The sequence below is a fragment of the Oncorhynchus masou genome, chromosome 6, assembly GCF_036934945.1.
Source record: "Oncorhynchus masou masou isolate Uvic2021 chromosome 6, UVic_Omas_1.1, whole genome shotgun sequence".
Lineage (NCBI taxonomy): Eukaryota > Metazoa > Chordata > Actinopteri > Salmoniformes > Salmonidae > Oncorhynchus > Oncorhynchus masou.
Window position 1 is genome coordinate 20,473,026 of NC_088217.1, and position 17,282 is coordinate 20,490,307.

A 17,282-nucleotide genomic window follows, 5' to 3' on the forward strand; every position below is an offset into this window, starting at 1 on the left:
TCAAGCATGTGTCTGTCTGTTAATATACTGTACGCTTAGTCATGTCAAGACCCACAGAAGAGTCTACATGTCACGGCCGTCAAATGTAGAGCACAAAGGTGCAGCGTTGAGAGAGTACATATTCCTTTATTTATTTGACGCAGACAAAAACAATAAACAATCCAAAACAACTGTGAAGCTAAAGGTTATAGTGCCAACAAACAAAGACAACTACCCACAAGGCCAGGTAGGAAAAATGCTGCTTAAGTATGGTTCCCAATCAGAGACAACGATAGACAGCTGTCCCTGATTGAGAACCATGCCCGGCCAAAACAAAGAAATACAAAACAGAACATAGAATGCCCACCCCACATCACACCCTGACCTAACCAAATAGAGAAATAAAACGTCTCTCTAAGGTCAGGGAGTGACACTACAATTAGATTGTAGATTTATTGAAAATAACACTGATTTTTTTTTATTTTACTATGCAAGTTAGTTTAGAAAAATCTTATTTTCAATAACGGCCTAGGAACAGTCGGTTAACTGCCTGTTCAGGAGCAGATTGACAGAATTGTACCTTGTCAGGTCAGGGTTTGAACTTGCAACCTCCTGGATACTAATCCAACACTCTAACCACTAGGCTACCCTCCCACCCCATACTGTATGTAGTGGTTCAACGCACAGTTTTCCTGTTCAGTTTGTTTCCTTCAGCAGGGTGTCCTGTAAAATGTATTAGTCACCTTACTTCAACAGAACTTTTACAGAAATGCATTCTTGGATTGCTTAATAGCTCTTCACTGGTAGGGATGATACACACATGACTTCTAAGATCATACGATACACAGCTGATAAAATTATGGTTAGCTGCAAATAGAGAATGTTTAATGTCCATGCTATGAGCATGGTGACCCATAACCTCCCAGACCCACCCAGTGCAAACAGCTACTGACCTCAGTGTAAACGGAAGTCAGAGAGTGAAAAATTAATGCAAATACAGGCACACAATAGGCTTATGTGTGTGTGTGTGTGTGTGTGTGTGTGTGTGTGTGTGTGTGTGTGTGTGTGTGTGTGTGTGTGTGTGTGTGTGTGTGTGTGTGTGTGTGTGTGTGTGTGTGTGTGTGTGTGTGTGTGTGTGTGTGTGTGTGTGTGCTCACATACAGTATGTGAGTGTGTGTGTGTGAGAGAGTGTGTATGTGTGTTCATGGTGCCAATTATGTTTTGTTCTATATTGATCCTTCGCTTGAGTTTAGTCACAAATACATTGTTTATTGAAGCGTGTGGAATGCAACACAAAAGTTGTCATTGTTCAAAAAAGGATCCATTTATTCAACAATGAATATGTAACAGGAGAATTTAGCTGTGTTATTATGTGAACTCATTGGACTCTATAAAGAAACCTCCGGCTTTATTGTTTCTCTTCTTAATTCTAGAACAGAATTACTGTATGTATAGTGTTGATTAGTTGGTGATGGGAGCAATTACATGGTCAGTTAGAGTTGTGTGACAGTAAAGTCAGCTAGCTCCCCCTGTAGGGCAGACTGAAGAGGCAGCAACCAGCATGCCACGGTGGGGGCAGAGCGAACGCTGAGATCCACAGCAGAGTCCCTACAAAAAAAACACACAAAAAAAACACACACAAGGTTCTTAGCATATACAGTACACTCCAGTTTCCCTAACTATTCTCACAGAACTATACAATTAAACATAATCATCAAAATATAAACTCAATAAATACACTAAAGACACATCATTGCTGAAGACACACATCCTCTGAACAGTCAAGATCACTATACATGCAGTTAGTTTCTGATAGACAGTTGATCTTACCGAGAGACTTCTACTTCTTTGTCTTGAATCTTCAGTTTCATTGTTGTTCCCTGGACCTCCTCATAGGCAACAGGTGGACGGGCTGTAACACACAGTACAAATACTGTCACCATGAATCAAATGGACAGTATGAGCAGGTGGTCCTCTGTAGCTCTAATCAAATCAAATCAAATGTTATTGGTCACATACACATGATTAGCAGATGTTAATGCGAGTGTAGCGAAATGCTTGTGCTTCTAGTTCCGACCATGCAGTAATATCTAACAAGTAATCTAACAATTTCACAACAACTACCTTATACACACAAGTGTAAAGGAATGAATAAGAATATGTACATATACATATATGGATGAGCATGGCAGAACGGCATAGGCAAGATGCAGTAGATGGTATAGAGTACAGTATATACATATGAGATGAGTAATGTAGTGTGTGTAAACATTATATAAAGTGGCATTGTTTAAAGTGACTAGTGATACAGTTATTACATCCAATTTTTAATTATTAACCCCACTAGGGTACGTGGGACACTAGCGTCCCATCTGGCCAACTTCCAGTGAAATTGCAGAGCACCAAATTCAAAAACAGAAACACTCACTATAAAAATTCATAAAGCATACAAGTGTAAAACTTTGGTTTAAAGATTAACTTCTTGTTAATCCAACCACGGTGTCAGATTTCAAAAAGGCTTTAAGGCGAAAGCATACCATGCGATTATCTGAGAACAGTGCCCAGCAGACAAATCATTACAAACAGTAACCAGCCAAGTAGAGGAGTTACACAAGTCAGAAATAGAGATAAAATTAATCACTTACCTTTGATGATCTTCATATGGTTGCACTCACAAGACATTCATTTACTCAATAAATGTTAGTTTTGTTCGATAAAGTCTCTCTTTACATCCAAAAACCTCAGTTTTGTTCGCATGTTTTGTTCATTAATCCACAGGCTCAAACGCAGTCACAACAGGCAGATGAAAAATCCAAATAGTATCCGTAACGTTCCTAGATGGATTTTTCTCAGGTTTTCACCTGCCTAATCAGTTCAGTTGTACTCATAGTCATTATTTGAACAGTTTAGAAAACTTGAGAGTGTTTTCTACCCGAATCTACCAATTATATGCATATCCTAGCTTCTGGGCCTGAGTCGCAGGCAGTTTACTTTGGGCATGCTTTTCATCCGGAAGTGAAAATAGTGCCCCTTACACTAGCAAAGTTAAATTGGCTAGATATTTTTGTATTATTTTTTTAACCTTTATATTTTACTAGGCAAGTCTGTTAAGAACAAATTCTTATTTTCAATGATGGCCTAGGAACAGCAGGTTAACTGCCTGTTCAGGGGCAGAATGACAGATTTGTACCTTGTCAGCTTGGGGATTTGAACTTGCAACCTTCCGGTTGCAATTTCAATTCCAATGCTCTCACCACTAGGCTACCCTGCCGCCCCACCCCTGAGTCAGTATGTGATACAGCACGACAGGTGATACAGCACGACAGGATGCTCTCAATTGTGCATCTGTAAGAGTTTGTGTGTTTTTGGTGACAAGACAAATTTCTTCAGCCTCCTGAGGTTGAAGAGGCGCTTTTGCTTCCTCCCCTCACCACCTGGGGGCGTCCCGTCAGAAAGTACAGGACCCAGTTGCACAGGGCGAAGCCGAGACCCAGGGTCTCGAGCTAAATGACGAGTTTGGAGGGTACTACGGTGTTAAATGCTGAGCTGTAGTCGATGAACAGCATTGTTACATAGGCATTCTTCTTGTCCAGATGGGTTAGGGCAGTGTGCAGTGGGATTGTGTCATCTGTGGACCAGTTGGGGAGGTAAGCAAATTGGAGTGGGTCTAGGGTGTCAGGTAGGATGGAGGTGATATGATCCTTGACTAGTCTCTCAAAGCACTTCATGATGACGGAAGTGAGTGCTGCGGGGTGATAGTCGTTTAGCTCAGTTACCTTAGCTTTCTTGGGAACAGGAACAATGGTGGCCCTCTTGAAGCATGTGGGAATAGCAGACTGGGATAAGGATTGATTGAATATGTCCGTAAACACACCAGCCAGCTGGTCTGCATATGCTCTGAGGACGCGGCTAGGGATGCCGTCTGGGCTGGCAGCATTGCGAGGGTTAACATGTTAAATTTTTACTCATGTTAGCTGCAGTGAAGGAGAGCCCCCAAGTTTTGGTAGTGGGCCATGTGGGTGGCACTGTATTGTCCTCAAAGCAATCCAAGAAGTTGTTTAGTTTGCATGGGGGCAAGACACCGTGATCCGCGACGGGGCTGTTTTTTTTTGTAGTCCATGATTGACTGTAGACTCTGCCACATACCTCTCGTGTCTGAGCCGTTGAATTGCGACTCTACTTTGCCTCTATACTGACGCTTAGCTTGTTTGATTGCCTTGTAGAGGGAATAGCAACACTGTTTGTATTCGGTCATGTTTCCAGTCGCCTTGCCCTGATTAAAACTTCTTAGGGCTGCAGTATTAAGTAGTTTGGATGAAAGGTGCCCAGAGTAAACGGCCTGCTCCTCAGTCCCAGTTGCTAATATATTCATATCATTATTGGATAGAAAACACTCTGATGTTTCTAAAACTGTTTGAATGATGTCTGTGAGTATAACAGAACTCACATGGCAAGCAAAAACCTGAGAAGAAATCCAAACAGGAAGTGAGAAATCTGAGGTTGGTCGATTTTCAACCCAACCCCTATTGAATTCACAGTGGGATATGGATGAACGTGCACTTCCTAGGGCTTCCAATAGATGTCAACCGTCTTTAGAAACTTGAATGAGGCTTCTACTATGTTGTGGAGCTGAATGAGAGCTGAATGAGTCAGATGTCTGGCAGAGAGCCAGGTCCTGGTCACGCACAATTCACATGATAGCGACCAGCGTTCCATGGCTTCTACACACAAAGGAATTCTCCGGTTGGAACTTCATTGAAGATTTATGAATACAACACCCTAAAGATTAATTCTATACTTAGTTTGACAAGTTTCTTCGCTCTGTAATATAACTTTTTGAAGTTTTTGTCTGACGTCCGGATGGACCTGCACTTGCGTTTGGATTTGTGTACTAAAAATGCAAACAAAAGTAGCTACTTGGACATAAATAATGGACATTATCGAACAAATCAAACATTTATTGTGGAACTAGGATTCCTGGGAGTGCATTCAGATGAAGATCATCAAATGTAAGGGAATATTTATAATGTGATTTGTGATTTCTGTTGACTCCAACATGGCGGATAATTTTATTTATTTTCTGAGCTCCGTCTCAGATCACTGGAATCACTGGATGTTTTTGGAACTTGTGAATTTAACGCGCCAATGTAAACTCAAATATTTTGATATAAATATGAACTTTATCAAACAAAACATACATGTATTGTGTAACATGAAGTCCTATGAGTGTCATCTGATGAAGATGATCAAAGGTTAGTGATTAATTTTATCTCTATTTGTGCTTTTTGTGACTGCTCTCTTTGGCAGGAAAAATGTTTTTCTGTGAGTTGGTGGTCACCTAACATAATAGTTTGTGGTGCTTTCGCTGTAATGCCTATTTGAAATTGGACACTGTGGTGGGATTAGCAACAAGATTACCTTTAAAACGGTATAAGATACATGTATGTTTGACGAATTTTTATTATGAGATTTCTGTTGTTTTGAATTTGGCGCCCTGCACTTTCACTTGCTGTTGTCATATCATCCCGTTAACGGGATTGCAGCCCTAAGAAGTTAAAAGCAGTTGTTTGTGCTTTCAGTTTTGTGCCAATGCTGCCATCAATCCACGGTTTCTGGTTGGGGAAGGTTTTCATCGTCGCCGTGGGTACAACATCACCAATGCACTTGCTCATGAACTCACTCATTGAATCAGCGTATACATCAATGTTATTGCTCGATGCTACCCAAAACATGTTGCTGGTGAGTCTCTGATCCACCTCTATGCAGACGACACAATTCTGTATACTTCTGGCCCTTCTTTGGACACTGTGTTAACAACCCTCCAGGCAAGCTTCAATGCCATACAACTCTCCTTCCGTGGCCTCCAATTGCTCTTAAATACAAGTAAAACTAAATGCATGCTCTTCAACCGATCACTGCCTGCACCTGCCCACCTGTCCAACATCATTACTCTGGACGGCTCTGACTTAGAATACGTGGACAGCTACAAATACCTAGGTGTCTGGTTAGGCTGTAAACTCTCCTTCCAGACCCACATCAAACATCTCCAATCCAAAGTTAAATCTAGAATTGGCTTCCTATTTCGCAACAAAGCATCCTTCACTCATGCTGCCAAACATACTCTTGTAAAACTGACCATCCTACCAATCCTCAACTTCGGCAATTATTTCCGAATGAGTGAGCGTTCACGTGCAAAGGATTAGCATTTCAATTATTACAATTATCAACTGTGTAGTGACTTTTGTCTTTTGCACCCTTCTCAGTCCCTTTGTCTACCAAGCTGCCATACCGGTTTAGCCCACTAGGGCACATCCCCTATCATTTCCTTGTAACCATATCTACTTTGTTTGTTGTTTATGCATTTCTGTGATTATTTATTTAGTTAGTAAATAAATTATTAAGACAAGTCATGTCTGTATGATTCATAGTGAAGGCTGGGTTCGTGCAGATAACCAACAAGTTACAATGTTTGGAATGAGACTAACGTGAGGTAAAGAACAATTAATTAATTAGAAGACTAATTGACCAGATATTAAAATATCTGAAAAGTTATATTAGGAAAATTATAACTTTGTAATCTGAAGATTTTCCTTGGTGCCCCGGCTTCCTAGTGAATTACATTTACATGATTTGTTTAATCACGTAGTAATAATAACAGAGAATTGCTTTGATAAAATTACAGTCTTCACTTTAATGATGCCAAAGACACGTCAGAGGGCTTTGTATGCATTGCGGAAGTTAGAGTAACAATGTAACATTCGATATACTGATAAAATTTAGGGAGCCTTGTTTTCAGATTAGCCTTGTTAAAATCTATCCCCAGCTACAATAAATCAGGAGTGTTCCTCTATAGATCAGTTGGTAGAGATTGTGCTTGCAATGCCAGAATTAAGGGTTTGATTCCTGGGACCACCCAAACGTAAAATGTATGCATGCATGTTTAAGTTGCTTTGGATAAAAGTGAGTGCTAAACAGCATACTGTGTCATTAACTATTGTATTTTCATCAATTTAGTGAGCATCCATAGTGGGAATTCTTTAGGGCACATTTCCTAGTTAGAGTGCTTGTTTTTTTTCAAAAGCATCTCAACAAAATGTAATCACTCACATAGAAACAAAGGAATATGAAGTGGAATGTAGTCCTAACTGATAATGTTTCACTCACCCACGATCCCCATAATATTGCCTCCCGTTGGGCGCTGCCTCAGCGCGGGCCACAGGAACTTAATTCCATTCCTCTCATAGAGCATGATGATGATCTGTGTTAACCCTATGGTGATGTCCACCTCCTTGTCCCGTAGGATCAGAGACACACTGCAGGAAGTGACATATCAATTCAATTGACAAAAAAAGTAAATATCTATTTTGACCAAATGTTTAAATGTAGAAAGGCAACTTAAGTAATATACACTGAGTGCACAAAACATTAAGAACACCTGCTCTTTTGATTACATAGATTGACCAGGTGAACTCAAGTGAAAGCCATAATCCCTTATTGATGTTACTTGTTAATCAGTGTAGATGAAGGGGATGAAACAGGTTAAAGAAGGATTTTTAAACCTTGAGATTAAATTAAGACATGGCTTGTGCATGTGTGCCATTCAGATGGTGAATGGGCAAGACCAAAGAATTAAGTGCCTTTGTACGGGGTTATTGGAGTATGTGCACAAGTTTGAGTGTGTGAAGAACTGCAACGCTGATGGGTTTTTCATGCTCAACAGTTTCCTGTGTGTAGCATTGGGGTCAACATGGGCCAGCATTCTTGTGGAACGCTTTTGACACCTAGTAGAGTCCATTCCCCGATGAATTGTGGCTGTTCTGGAAGTGTGTGTGTGTGTGTGTGTGTGGGGGGGGGGGGATATACTCACTCATTATAATATAATTAAAACACCTTGCACCTTGCACAATAAGCTAAAGCAGAAATCTAATCACAGAAATAAACAATACTGTAGCACGAAATGACTTATATCAGAAGGTCTGTAGTTCGTCTGTGATTCAGAACCTGTCTGTTTTGTGATTGATTTTCAGACTCCAGGAGAAATATGTTGCATCCTGTCCATTGTTGAAGGTGATGACAGTGGTGTCTAACTCAATATGTTGATTGTTTTTGTAGTGGATCACAATCTTCTGGTAGCCTGCGCTGGCTGATTGTCCAAGCTGACCGTTCATAGACAACTCTGGGAAAAGATGGACACCATTCATTCATTCAAAGATGTTTGAGGAGTGAGGGGATAATGTGGACAGGTCAAGGAATTAATGAATTTACGAATGAATGAAGTAAGGCATTGAAGAACATTTGATATGTAAGGTCAGGTCACCATTGTTGGGGTCCTGTAGGAGTCTGAGCGAGAGAGCCACAGGGATGTCATAGCACAGTGGCAGGGCATGATCCTCAGCTGGCAACAGGAACCTCAGGGGAGGACTCACTGAGTGAGTGAGTGAGTGAGTGAGTGAGTGAGTGAGTGAGTGAGTGAGTGAGTGAGTGAGTGAGTGAGTGAGTGAGTGAGTGAGTGAGTGAGTGAGAGAGAGAGAGAGAGGACATTTGAAGTCTTTATTCCTTTGGAACTTCTGCGAGTGTAATGTTTACTATACTATATATATATATATTTCACTTTGTTTATTATCTATTTCGCTTGCTTCGCAATGTAAACATATATTTCCCATGCCAATAGAGACCATTAAATTGAAAATGTAATTGAGGGAGAGAGACAGAGACAGAGACAGAGATAGGATGCAGAGGGTAGAGAGATGAGGATAATTAGTTTATGAAAAAACAGCATCATCTTAATCAAACAAAAAATAAACAATTATTGCAGTACCAGTTGTAGGTGTAGCTCTAGCTCTAGTTGCAGTTTTACTTGAGTGAGTTGGTTGAAGTTCCTCTATTTCAGTTGAAAATGTAAGATGAGAGAACATTTACAAAGACAATCCTACACACAGTCAGAACATTACACAAAGGATCCTACACACACACACACACACACACACACACACACACACACACACACACACACACACACACACACACACACACACACACACACACACACACACACACACACACACACACACACACACACACACACACACACACCATTGCCAGACGGCCGGCCAGCCAGACACGCACTTGTGCGCACACATACACAAATGCACGCACGCACACACACACACGCACCACACATACCGTACAGCCAATCAGTTGGTCAGTGAGGGCATTTAAACAGGCATGGCTCTACACACAGACAGCACAAACAGACAAAAAATATTCTACAATTATTTTATAACGTGGAACAATTACCCATTATATAGGCAGAATATGAATCCTCCGCAGCATTAAGCAGCAAGCCTATGACAAAAGACATCACACGTTGAGCACACCTAAACTGATGTTCAACAAGTGGAGCTATGATGTAGGGGAAAGATACAGTAGTCACTTGCCTATTCCAAGTCCCGCTCCTCCTGCTCCTCCCCCTGCTCCTCCTGCTCCTCCCCCTGCTCCTCCTACTCCACCACCTGCTCCTCCTACTCCACCACCTGCTCCTCCTACTCCACCACCTCCTCCTCCTGAGCCACAAAAGTGCATTGGCTTAATAGCGTTGGGCCATTGCACTAATATAGCATCTCTGTACTGTTGTTGACATTTTTTTCATTGGAATGTTGTCCCTCTACACATTTTGACTCTCCTTTTTGTTATGCTAGTAAGTGTACAGTATTGTGACAATTATTTTGTTTAAAAATCACACTTTAACAAAATGTAGATTTGATTTGATTTGATTTTAATCATTGCATCTACCTATACTAATCTAAACCTGATCACACTGATCCTGATGCTATTTATAGTGGTTTCAGTGTTTGTATACACTGAGTGTACAGACATTCAACTCAATATTAGGAAGTCGTTCTAAATGTTTTGTCCACTCTGGAAATGAAACATAAGATATTCATGTTTTTGACTGCACTGGGCCTTTAATGCTGAGTCCCGCAATAGGCGAATTAGCGCCACTGGCCGCCCAGGCTATTTGTTATAGTTTTGTTACTACATACAATGATGTCCTTGTCGAGTGTTTGTTGTTTGAAGTACCGACTTTGTTGTTGTAATATCGCAAACGGACTTGGCAGTTTCACCACTATGGATTCCAGCTGTAAGATGAATGTCGATGCTATTAAATTACTGTCAAGATCTGTGAGTTTGAATTATAGACTTCCAGGATCTTGCATGCGACACGTCTCATTACAATGCATCCATTTGCCTGTGCGGTGGATGGGAGCTAACCTAGAGCAGTGTTTAAGCTACAAACACTTAAGACCGTATTCTCTCACGAACACGCACGCACATCGTCTGTTGTGTACAATGACGCTCACAAACTGTACAGGAAACAAGGATGCCGAAGTCCTAACTCCCAACAAAATAACTCTGCGGTGAAATGAATTGGAGCTGATAGGGTTTTTTCCAGCTCGATTATGCCCCCGTGCACAATGGGAGGTCCATGCAGATTTTTTTCTCTCAGATGTATTTCAGACGTTTCAAAACATACTTCATTTGGATTGTTTTGCCATGTATGTACAGTATGCATTTGTATGGATTAACAGCAGTAAGGGTTGAGAAGTCCCCTTTTTGTCCGTAAATCCTGAAGTGAATATCCCAGCGAAGATTGAAGATTAAAATTAGGGGTAGATATTTGTTAACCACCTTAATCTGACACTGGCTGTGCAGGGGGCCTTGGTAAACAGAAAACATACTTTAGTATATATATAGGGTATGTGGACAGCCCTTCAAATGAGTGGATTCGGCTATTTCAGTCAGTAGAATGGCCTTACTGATGAGCTCAGTGATGTTCAACGTGGCACCGTCATAGGATGTCACCTTTCCAACAAGTCACTTCGTCAACTTTCTGCCCTGCTAGAGTTGCCCCGGTCAACTGTAAGTGCTGTTATTGTGAAGTGGAAACGTCTACGAGTAACAATGTCTCAGCCACAAAGTGGTAGTGTGTAAAAATTGTCTGTCCCCGGTTGCAACACTCACTATCAAGTTCCAAACTGCCCCTGGAAGCAACGTCAGCACAAAAACTGTTAGTCGGAAGATTCATGAAATGGGTTTCCAGGCCGAGCAGTCACACACAAGCTTAAGATCACAATGCTCAACGCCAAGCGTCGGTTGAACCAGCTCGCCGCCATTGGAATATGGAGTCGTGGAAACTTGTTCTCTGGTGTGATGAATCACGCTTTACCATCTGGCAGTTCGACCAGATGAATCTGGGTTTTGCTGATGGCAGGAGAACACTACCTGCCCCAATGCGTAGTACCAACGGTAAAGTTTGGTGGAGGAGGAATAATGGTCTGGGGCTGTTTTCCATGGTTCAGGCTAGGCCCCTTAGTTCCAGTGAAGGGAAATATTAATGCTATGGCATACAATGACATCCTAGACAATTCTGTGCTTCCAACTTTGTGGCAACAGTTTGAGGAAGGCCCTTTCCTGTTTCAGCACGATTATGCCCCCGTGCACAATGGGAGGTCCATGCAGAAAAGGTTTGTCGAGATCGGTGTGGAAGAACTTGATTGGCCTGCACAGGCCTAATCGCCCAACATCACTTCCCGACCTCACTAATGCTCTTGTGGCTGAATGGAAGCAAGTCCCTGCAGGTAAATGGCTGTTATTGCAGCAAAAGGAGGACCAACTCCATATGAATTCCCATGATTTTGGAATGAGATTTTGTCCATGTAGTATATTTAAAGTCAATATACAGGTTATAATTGTACGTTTATAGTATTTGCTCTTTTATTTACTCCATTGACTCACACCATACAGTAATTGTCATTCACTGTTGTAGACAGTATGTGTGTGTATGAGTGCACACATAAGCATATGTGTATACCTATGGTGTGTGCATGCATGCTGGTGTGCTTGCATTGATGATGGTAGTTTTGCTCACCGGGGTATCCGGCTTCTCCACTCATGAACTGGAAACCCGACCCAGAGAAGCCTTTCCTGGATCCTGAGGGCTTCTCTCCCTCCTTGGGCTTGTGGGCCACCTGTGAGGTTTCTCCCTGGGGCTTGGTGACCACCATGGAGGTGAGAGGAGTCACAAAGCCGTACTTCAGACAAAGATCCAGGGCCTCTTTCTTCACCTTCTCCTTCGCCTTCCCGCTTGACTGCACACTGAAACACACACACACACACACACACACACACACACACACACACACACACACACACACACAGGTATGATTTAAGTACAATAATAATTTTATTTGCATAAAACATTTACCAAATAGTAAAATATATTTTTTTACCTTGTTTGCGAAACCTTTAATGGGATAATGCACTCAAGAATTTAACTTCTGTAATTTTGGCGGATACAGTTTGAATGACACAATTATATGTGTACAACATGTAAAGACCTGCATCACTAAACTGATAGCTTTTCCATACAGTATTTCCATACAGTATTTGTTGTTGTTTTTAGCATTTGTTCGTGTTTTTTCAGAGCCTCCATACTGCAAGGATAAGAAAGTGTATCGCTGGTTAGGGGTAAAATGGGAAAACAAAGTGTCTAGACCCTTCTATAGCATGCTGTTTATATAAAAGAAATAGAGATTTGGGTTAAATTCTCCTTTTAAGTGGTCCATCTGTGAAATCACAAAATTGTGTTGTGCCACATCATCACAATAAGATTCTCATCAATGGAGTTATTGTCATGTGTCAATGTGCAGCGGTTAGGACGGAGTCAGGCGCAGGACACAGAACTAAGTAAAAGACGTACTTTACTCGAAAAGAATCAACAAAATTTCCACGCAGTGAAAACACACCAGCTCACAGAAGTCTTGAACACTAAACAAAGAACAAACACGCAAACCAACAAACAAACAAACCATGTGGGAACTAGAGGGTTAAATAGGGAATAAATTATAATGTAATGGGAACCAGGTGTGTACAATCAAGACAAAAGAAATGGAAAAAGAAATGTAGATCGGTGGCAGTTAGAAAGCCGGTGACAACGACCGCCGAACGCCGCCCGAACAAGGAGAGAAACCAATTTCGGCGGAAGTCGTGACAGTTATGGAATAAAAAACTATCACATTTCCTAACACTTTTTATTTACCTGCAATCCTGATCGCCATATCAGCCAATGTATGGTACAGACATAATTGTCTAGAACACCTCCACTTCCATATATTTTGTGCCATGATGCACAGGCATAACCAAAGTGATGCTGGACTAGCTCATCTGACCTGGCGCAGCCAGCGCCATCAACAAACATTCAGATCTGACCTGGCGCAGCCAGCGCCATCAACAAACATTCAGATCTGACCTGGCGCAGCCAGCGCCATCAACAAACATTTAGATCTGACCTGGCGCAGCCAGCGCCATCAACAAACATTCAGATCTGACCTGGCGCAGCCAGCGCCATCAACAAACATTCAGATCTGACCTGGCGCAGCCAGCGCCATCAACAAACATTCAGATCTGATCTGGCGCAGCCAGCGCCATCAAGGAACAAGGGTTATTGGCGAAATGAGCCACATTTACCTGTCCTTAAAAACAGCCTATACCAAATTACAAAAACACTATTCCTGGTGTTTCAATGAGAAACACATGGGAAACTTGATAGGTTATTATTTTATTGTTTTTTAGACTATTTTCCTAAAACAATAACTTAATCACCAAATTTCACTGGGTGAAAGACCTGGAGAGGCCTACAAGCCACAGTGTCTTGCACCCACTGTGAAATTTGGTGGAGGATCAGTGATGATCTGCGGGTGCTTTCCAGAAGGACAATGCTCCATGCCACATAGCCAGGTCAATCAAGGTGTGGATGGAGGACCACCAGATCAAGACCCTGTCATGGCCAGGCCAATCTCCAGACCTGAACCCCATTGAAAACCTCTGGAAAGTGATCAAGAGGAAGACAGATGGTCACAAACCATAAAACAAAGCCGAGCTGCTTCATTTTTTTGCGCCAGGAGTGGCATCAAGTTACCCAACATCAATATGAAAGACTGGTGGAGAGCATGCCAAGACGCATGAAAGCTGTGATTGAAAATCAGTGTTATTCCACCAAATGTTGATTTCTGAACTATTCCTAAGTTGTTGTGGTTTTTTTATTAATATGAACTTATTTTCTTTGCATTATTCAAGGTCTGACATATTTTTTGAAATTTTGACCAGTTGTAACTTTCTGCAAGTAAATGCTCTAAATTACAATATTTTTATTTAGAATTTGGGAGAAATGTTATCAGTAGTTTAAAGAATGAAACAAAATGTAAATTTTACCCAAACACATACCTATAAATAGTAAAACCAGAGAAACTGATAATTTTACAGTGGTTTCTTCATTTTTTCCCAGAGCTGTATGTGTGGCATGTTATTACACCGACGTGCATTTCTTTATGTCAGACGGCTACTACGTCTGCCAAACAGTTATAGACATACAGAAGGAGGGTAATTTGTTATCGTTCGGTCAGAATATTTTGTATAAAGATAAGCATTATATTGTTATATTATAGAAGTAACTCTGGTAGGTCTGAAACAGTCTTCCTTACCTCAAGTTCAATTAACAGAGTCAGTTGAATCGCTGGGGCGCACTTCCTTCATATCATAGGTCTGCATTAGCTAAAGCTTAATAACAGCCACACAATACCACACCTTCACAAACATTTCTAAACTTTATTAGGGTAACATCAAAGTACGTCAAGCCATTGTTTAAAGGGAAAATACTAGCAGAAAAGCAAATGTAAACCTGGGGAAAAACACACAACCCTCCCCAAAGCAACAAAACCTCCTGTGGTTGATTCTGTGTTTGAAATTGACTGCTTGACTGATGGACCTTAAAAATAATTGTATGTGTGGGGTGCAGAGATGAGGTTGACATTCAAAAATCATGTTAAATACTATTGTTGCACAGTCCATGCAAATTATTATGTGATTTGTTAAGCACATTTTTACTTCTGAACTTATTTAGGCTTGCCATAACCAAGGGTTGAATACTTATTGACACAAGACATTCCAGCTTTTTATTTATATTCATTTGTAAACATAAAGAAAAACATAATTCCACTTTGCCATTATGGGGTATTGTGTGTAGGCCATTGAAATAAATCTACATTTTATCAATGAAATTTAGGCTGTAACGCAACTAAATGTGGAAAAAGTTATGGAGTGTGAATACTGTATATTTTAGAGGCTATTAATACACAACATTTGTATAATACCTATATAAACTATTTATAATTACATTACAATATTTTAGGTTAACAACAACTATATTCAATCCTTCCCAATCCCACTTTTTCCGCTATCTCCAAACTAGAAACTTTGTCAGAGCTAACACACCTGGATTTCCCCATAGGCCTGCGAATAAAGTTATAGTGAGCATCTTGGAGTTGAACAAGCTTCCTAGGGGTGCAATTTCAGATGTATATGCAATCATTCATGACTTACAGAACCCTTCTTTGGTGCCTTTAAAGTCTCGATGGGAAAAGGATTTGGGGGAGGAACTTGGGGAAGACGCCTGGGAATCTGTGCTGCACAGGGGGCACTCGTCCTCTTTCAGCACTAGACACAGCCTCATTCAATTCAAGGTGGTTCACCGTATCCACTGGTCGGGGGCCAAACTTGGAAGAATATTCTCTGATTTTGATCCTACCTTTGTCATATGTAAAGTGGAACCAGCCACACTGTTGCATATTTTTTGGGGCTGTCATAAACTGTCAGGTTTCTGGGAATTAATATTTAAATCTTTCTCTGATATATATGACACTGTTATAGATCCGTCTCCCCTTACAGCCCTTTTTGGAGTACTGCCCATGGGTACCCACCTATCAAAAATCCAGTTGGACACTGTTGTTTATTTTAGCTAGCTCTTTTAGCTAGACGGCTAATACTACAGAACTGGAAGATGGCAGCTCCCCCATCTTATAAATATTGGGTGAGAGATGTGTTCTGTTCTCTGAAACTAGAAAAAATTCAATTCAATTCACGTGGGAACCCCAAACTGTTTAATGAGGCTTGGGCTCCATTCCGGTCTTACACTAAACAGTCCATCCTGTGATGGCATTCTAATTAAAACTAAAATAAGTCTGTATTTGACCCCCCTGTGACTTAAGGGTTGGAGGAGCTTCTCTCTGTGTTTTTGCTGGGGGGTATTAAGGTCCATGTGCTTATTGATTGTGACCCGCGGATGCCTTGTTCATCTTGCCCGGGCAGAGACTGAAGTGTGAGCTTGTTTTTCCCAGTTATTTTTACATTTTGTTCACAGCTAAATGAATAATCATTCTATTTCTTTTTTTTAAACATTGTAAACTTTCATTTTGGTCCAGTGGATGGTTGGTCTGTGGCCATGACTGTCTGTGAGTGGTTGCATTTCTCCACCCATATCCCTTGACTGTTTACAGGAACAATGTAAGGTGTTTGCTCTGTCCCTGTACTATAGATTGCCCTTTAACCTTTGTAGCCTTCTGCCTGGTGTGGTTAAATTGTCTAAAGTATGTTATCTTTAAAGCTATTTATTATTATTTTTCTCTAGTTGAGTATAGTATTTATATTGCTTTGTGTTGTCTTGTCTGTGTGTTTGTGTGTAAAATTTAATAAACAGAGTTTTAAAAAAATGTGGAGAATGATACATTTGCATCTGTTGGCCATTAATTAGCCTGTTATTTGCTATGCATATGTAGGCTGCCATTTAAAACAATAAATATGTTGAAATTATGATATCACTGGAGTCATTGCAAATCAATTTGTGCCACTTGTGTAGCCTATCTGGAGCTGACAAACGGATTTAACAAATAGCCTATAACTTCAGTTTATTATTGTTGTAGCCTTGTGTTATTATTCAATTATTTATGGACATGTTTAGTTAAGAAAATTGGAAGTTATCAATTGTAATCATAGTCACAATTCTGTCGCAATTGCCGATCAGCTTATGTTAGAATGCATTAGATTGAAGGCAACAGTCAGTCAGATTAGGCTACAGGTAAAAAACAATACTGGCTGGTTTTGACAAGCACATGCCTATTCAGTTCTTATCCATATTTTAACATTTGATTCAGTGATTGAAACTACAACCCTATCCTCAGTAGCCTATTCCAGCAGGCTGTTGGGCAACGGAAACACTTCTTACCTCGAAATTGCCTCGCTGTTCATGTTGAATAAATTAGTCTGTCAATTGGAACAGAGAAAGCTGCTAAATCGTTCATCTAACATCTTGCCTAGGCTACAGAAGGCTCTCTGAAATTAGATGAAGCCCATCAGGAGCTATAGGTTACCTGCATCTAGCTAACCCAACCATGACAAAGTTGAATTACAAA

The 17,282-nt window shown here is 40.8% G+C and overlaps 1 protein-coding gene across 2 annotated transcripts in view; it reads right to left on the reverse strand.

Moving 5' to 3' along the window:
• Positions 1-106: 106 nt before the first annotated feature.
• LOC135541513 (inter-alpha-trypsin inhibitor heavy chain H4-like) overlaps positions 107-17,282 on the reverse strand; it is a 31,175-nt gene continuing 13,999 nt past the window's right edge. Inside the window, exons 13-21 of one of the 2 annotated variants that reach the window (XM_064967830.1) lie at positions 11,909-12,135; positions 9,417-9,521; positions 9,277-9,324; positions 8,798-8,860; positions 8,297-8,404; positions 7,981-8,155; positions 7,144-7,292; positions 1,810-1,891; positions 107-1,587 (exon numbers count right to left, since the gene is read on the reverse strand). In XM_064967830.1, the coding sequence (XP_064823902.1) occupies positions 1,473-1,587; positions 1,810-1,891; positions 7,144-7,292; positions 7,981-8,155; positions 8,297-8,404; positions 8,798-8,860; positions 9,277-9,324; positions 9,417-9,521; positions 11,909-12,135 (1,072 nt within the window). In that variant the 3' untranslated portion in view covers positions 107-1,472. Of the gene's footprint in view, positions 1,588-1,809; positions 1,892-7,143; positions 7,293-7,980; positions 8,156-8,296; positions 8,405-8,797; positions 8,861-9,276; positions 9,325-9,416; positions 9,543-11,908; positions 12,136-17,282 lie in introns of both variants that reach the window. The other variant, XM_064967829.1, reaches the window with a different exon arrangement.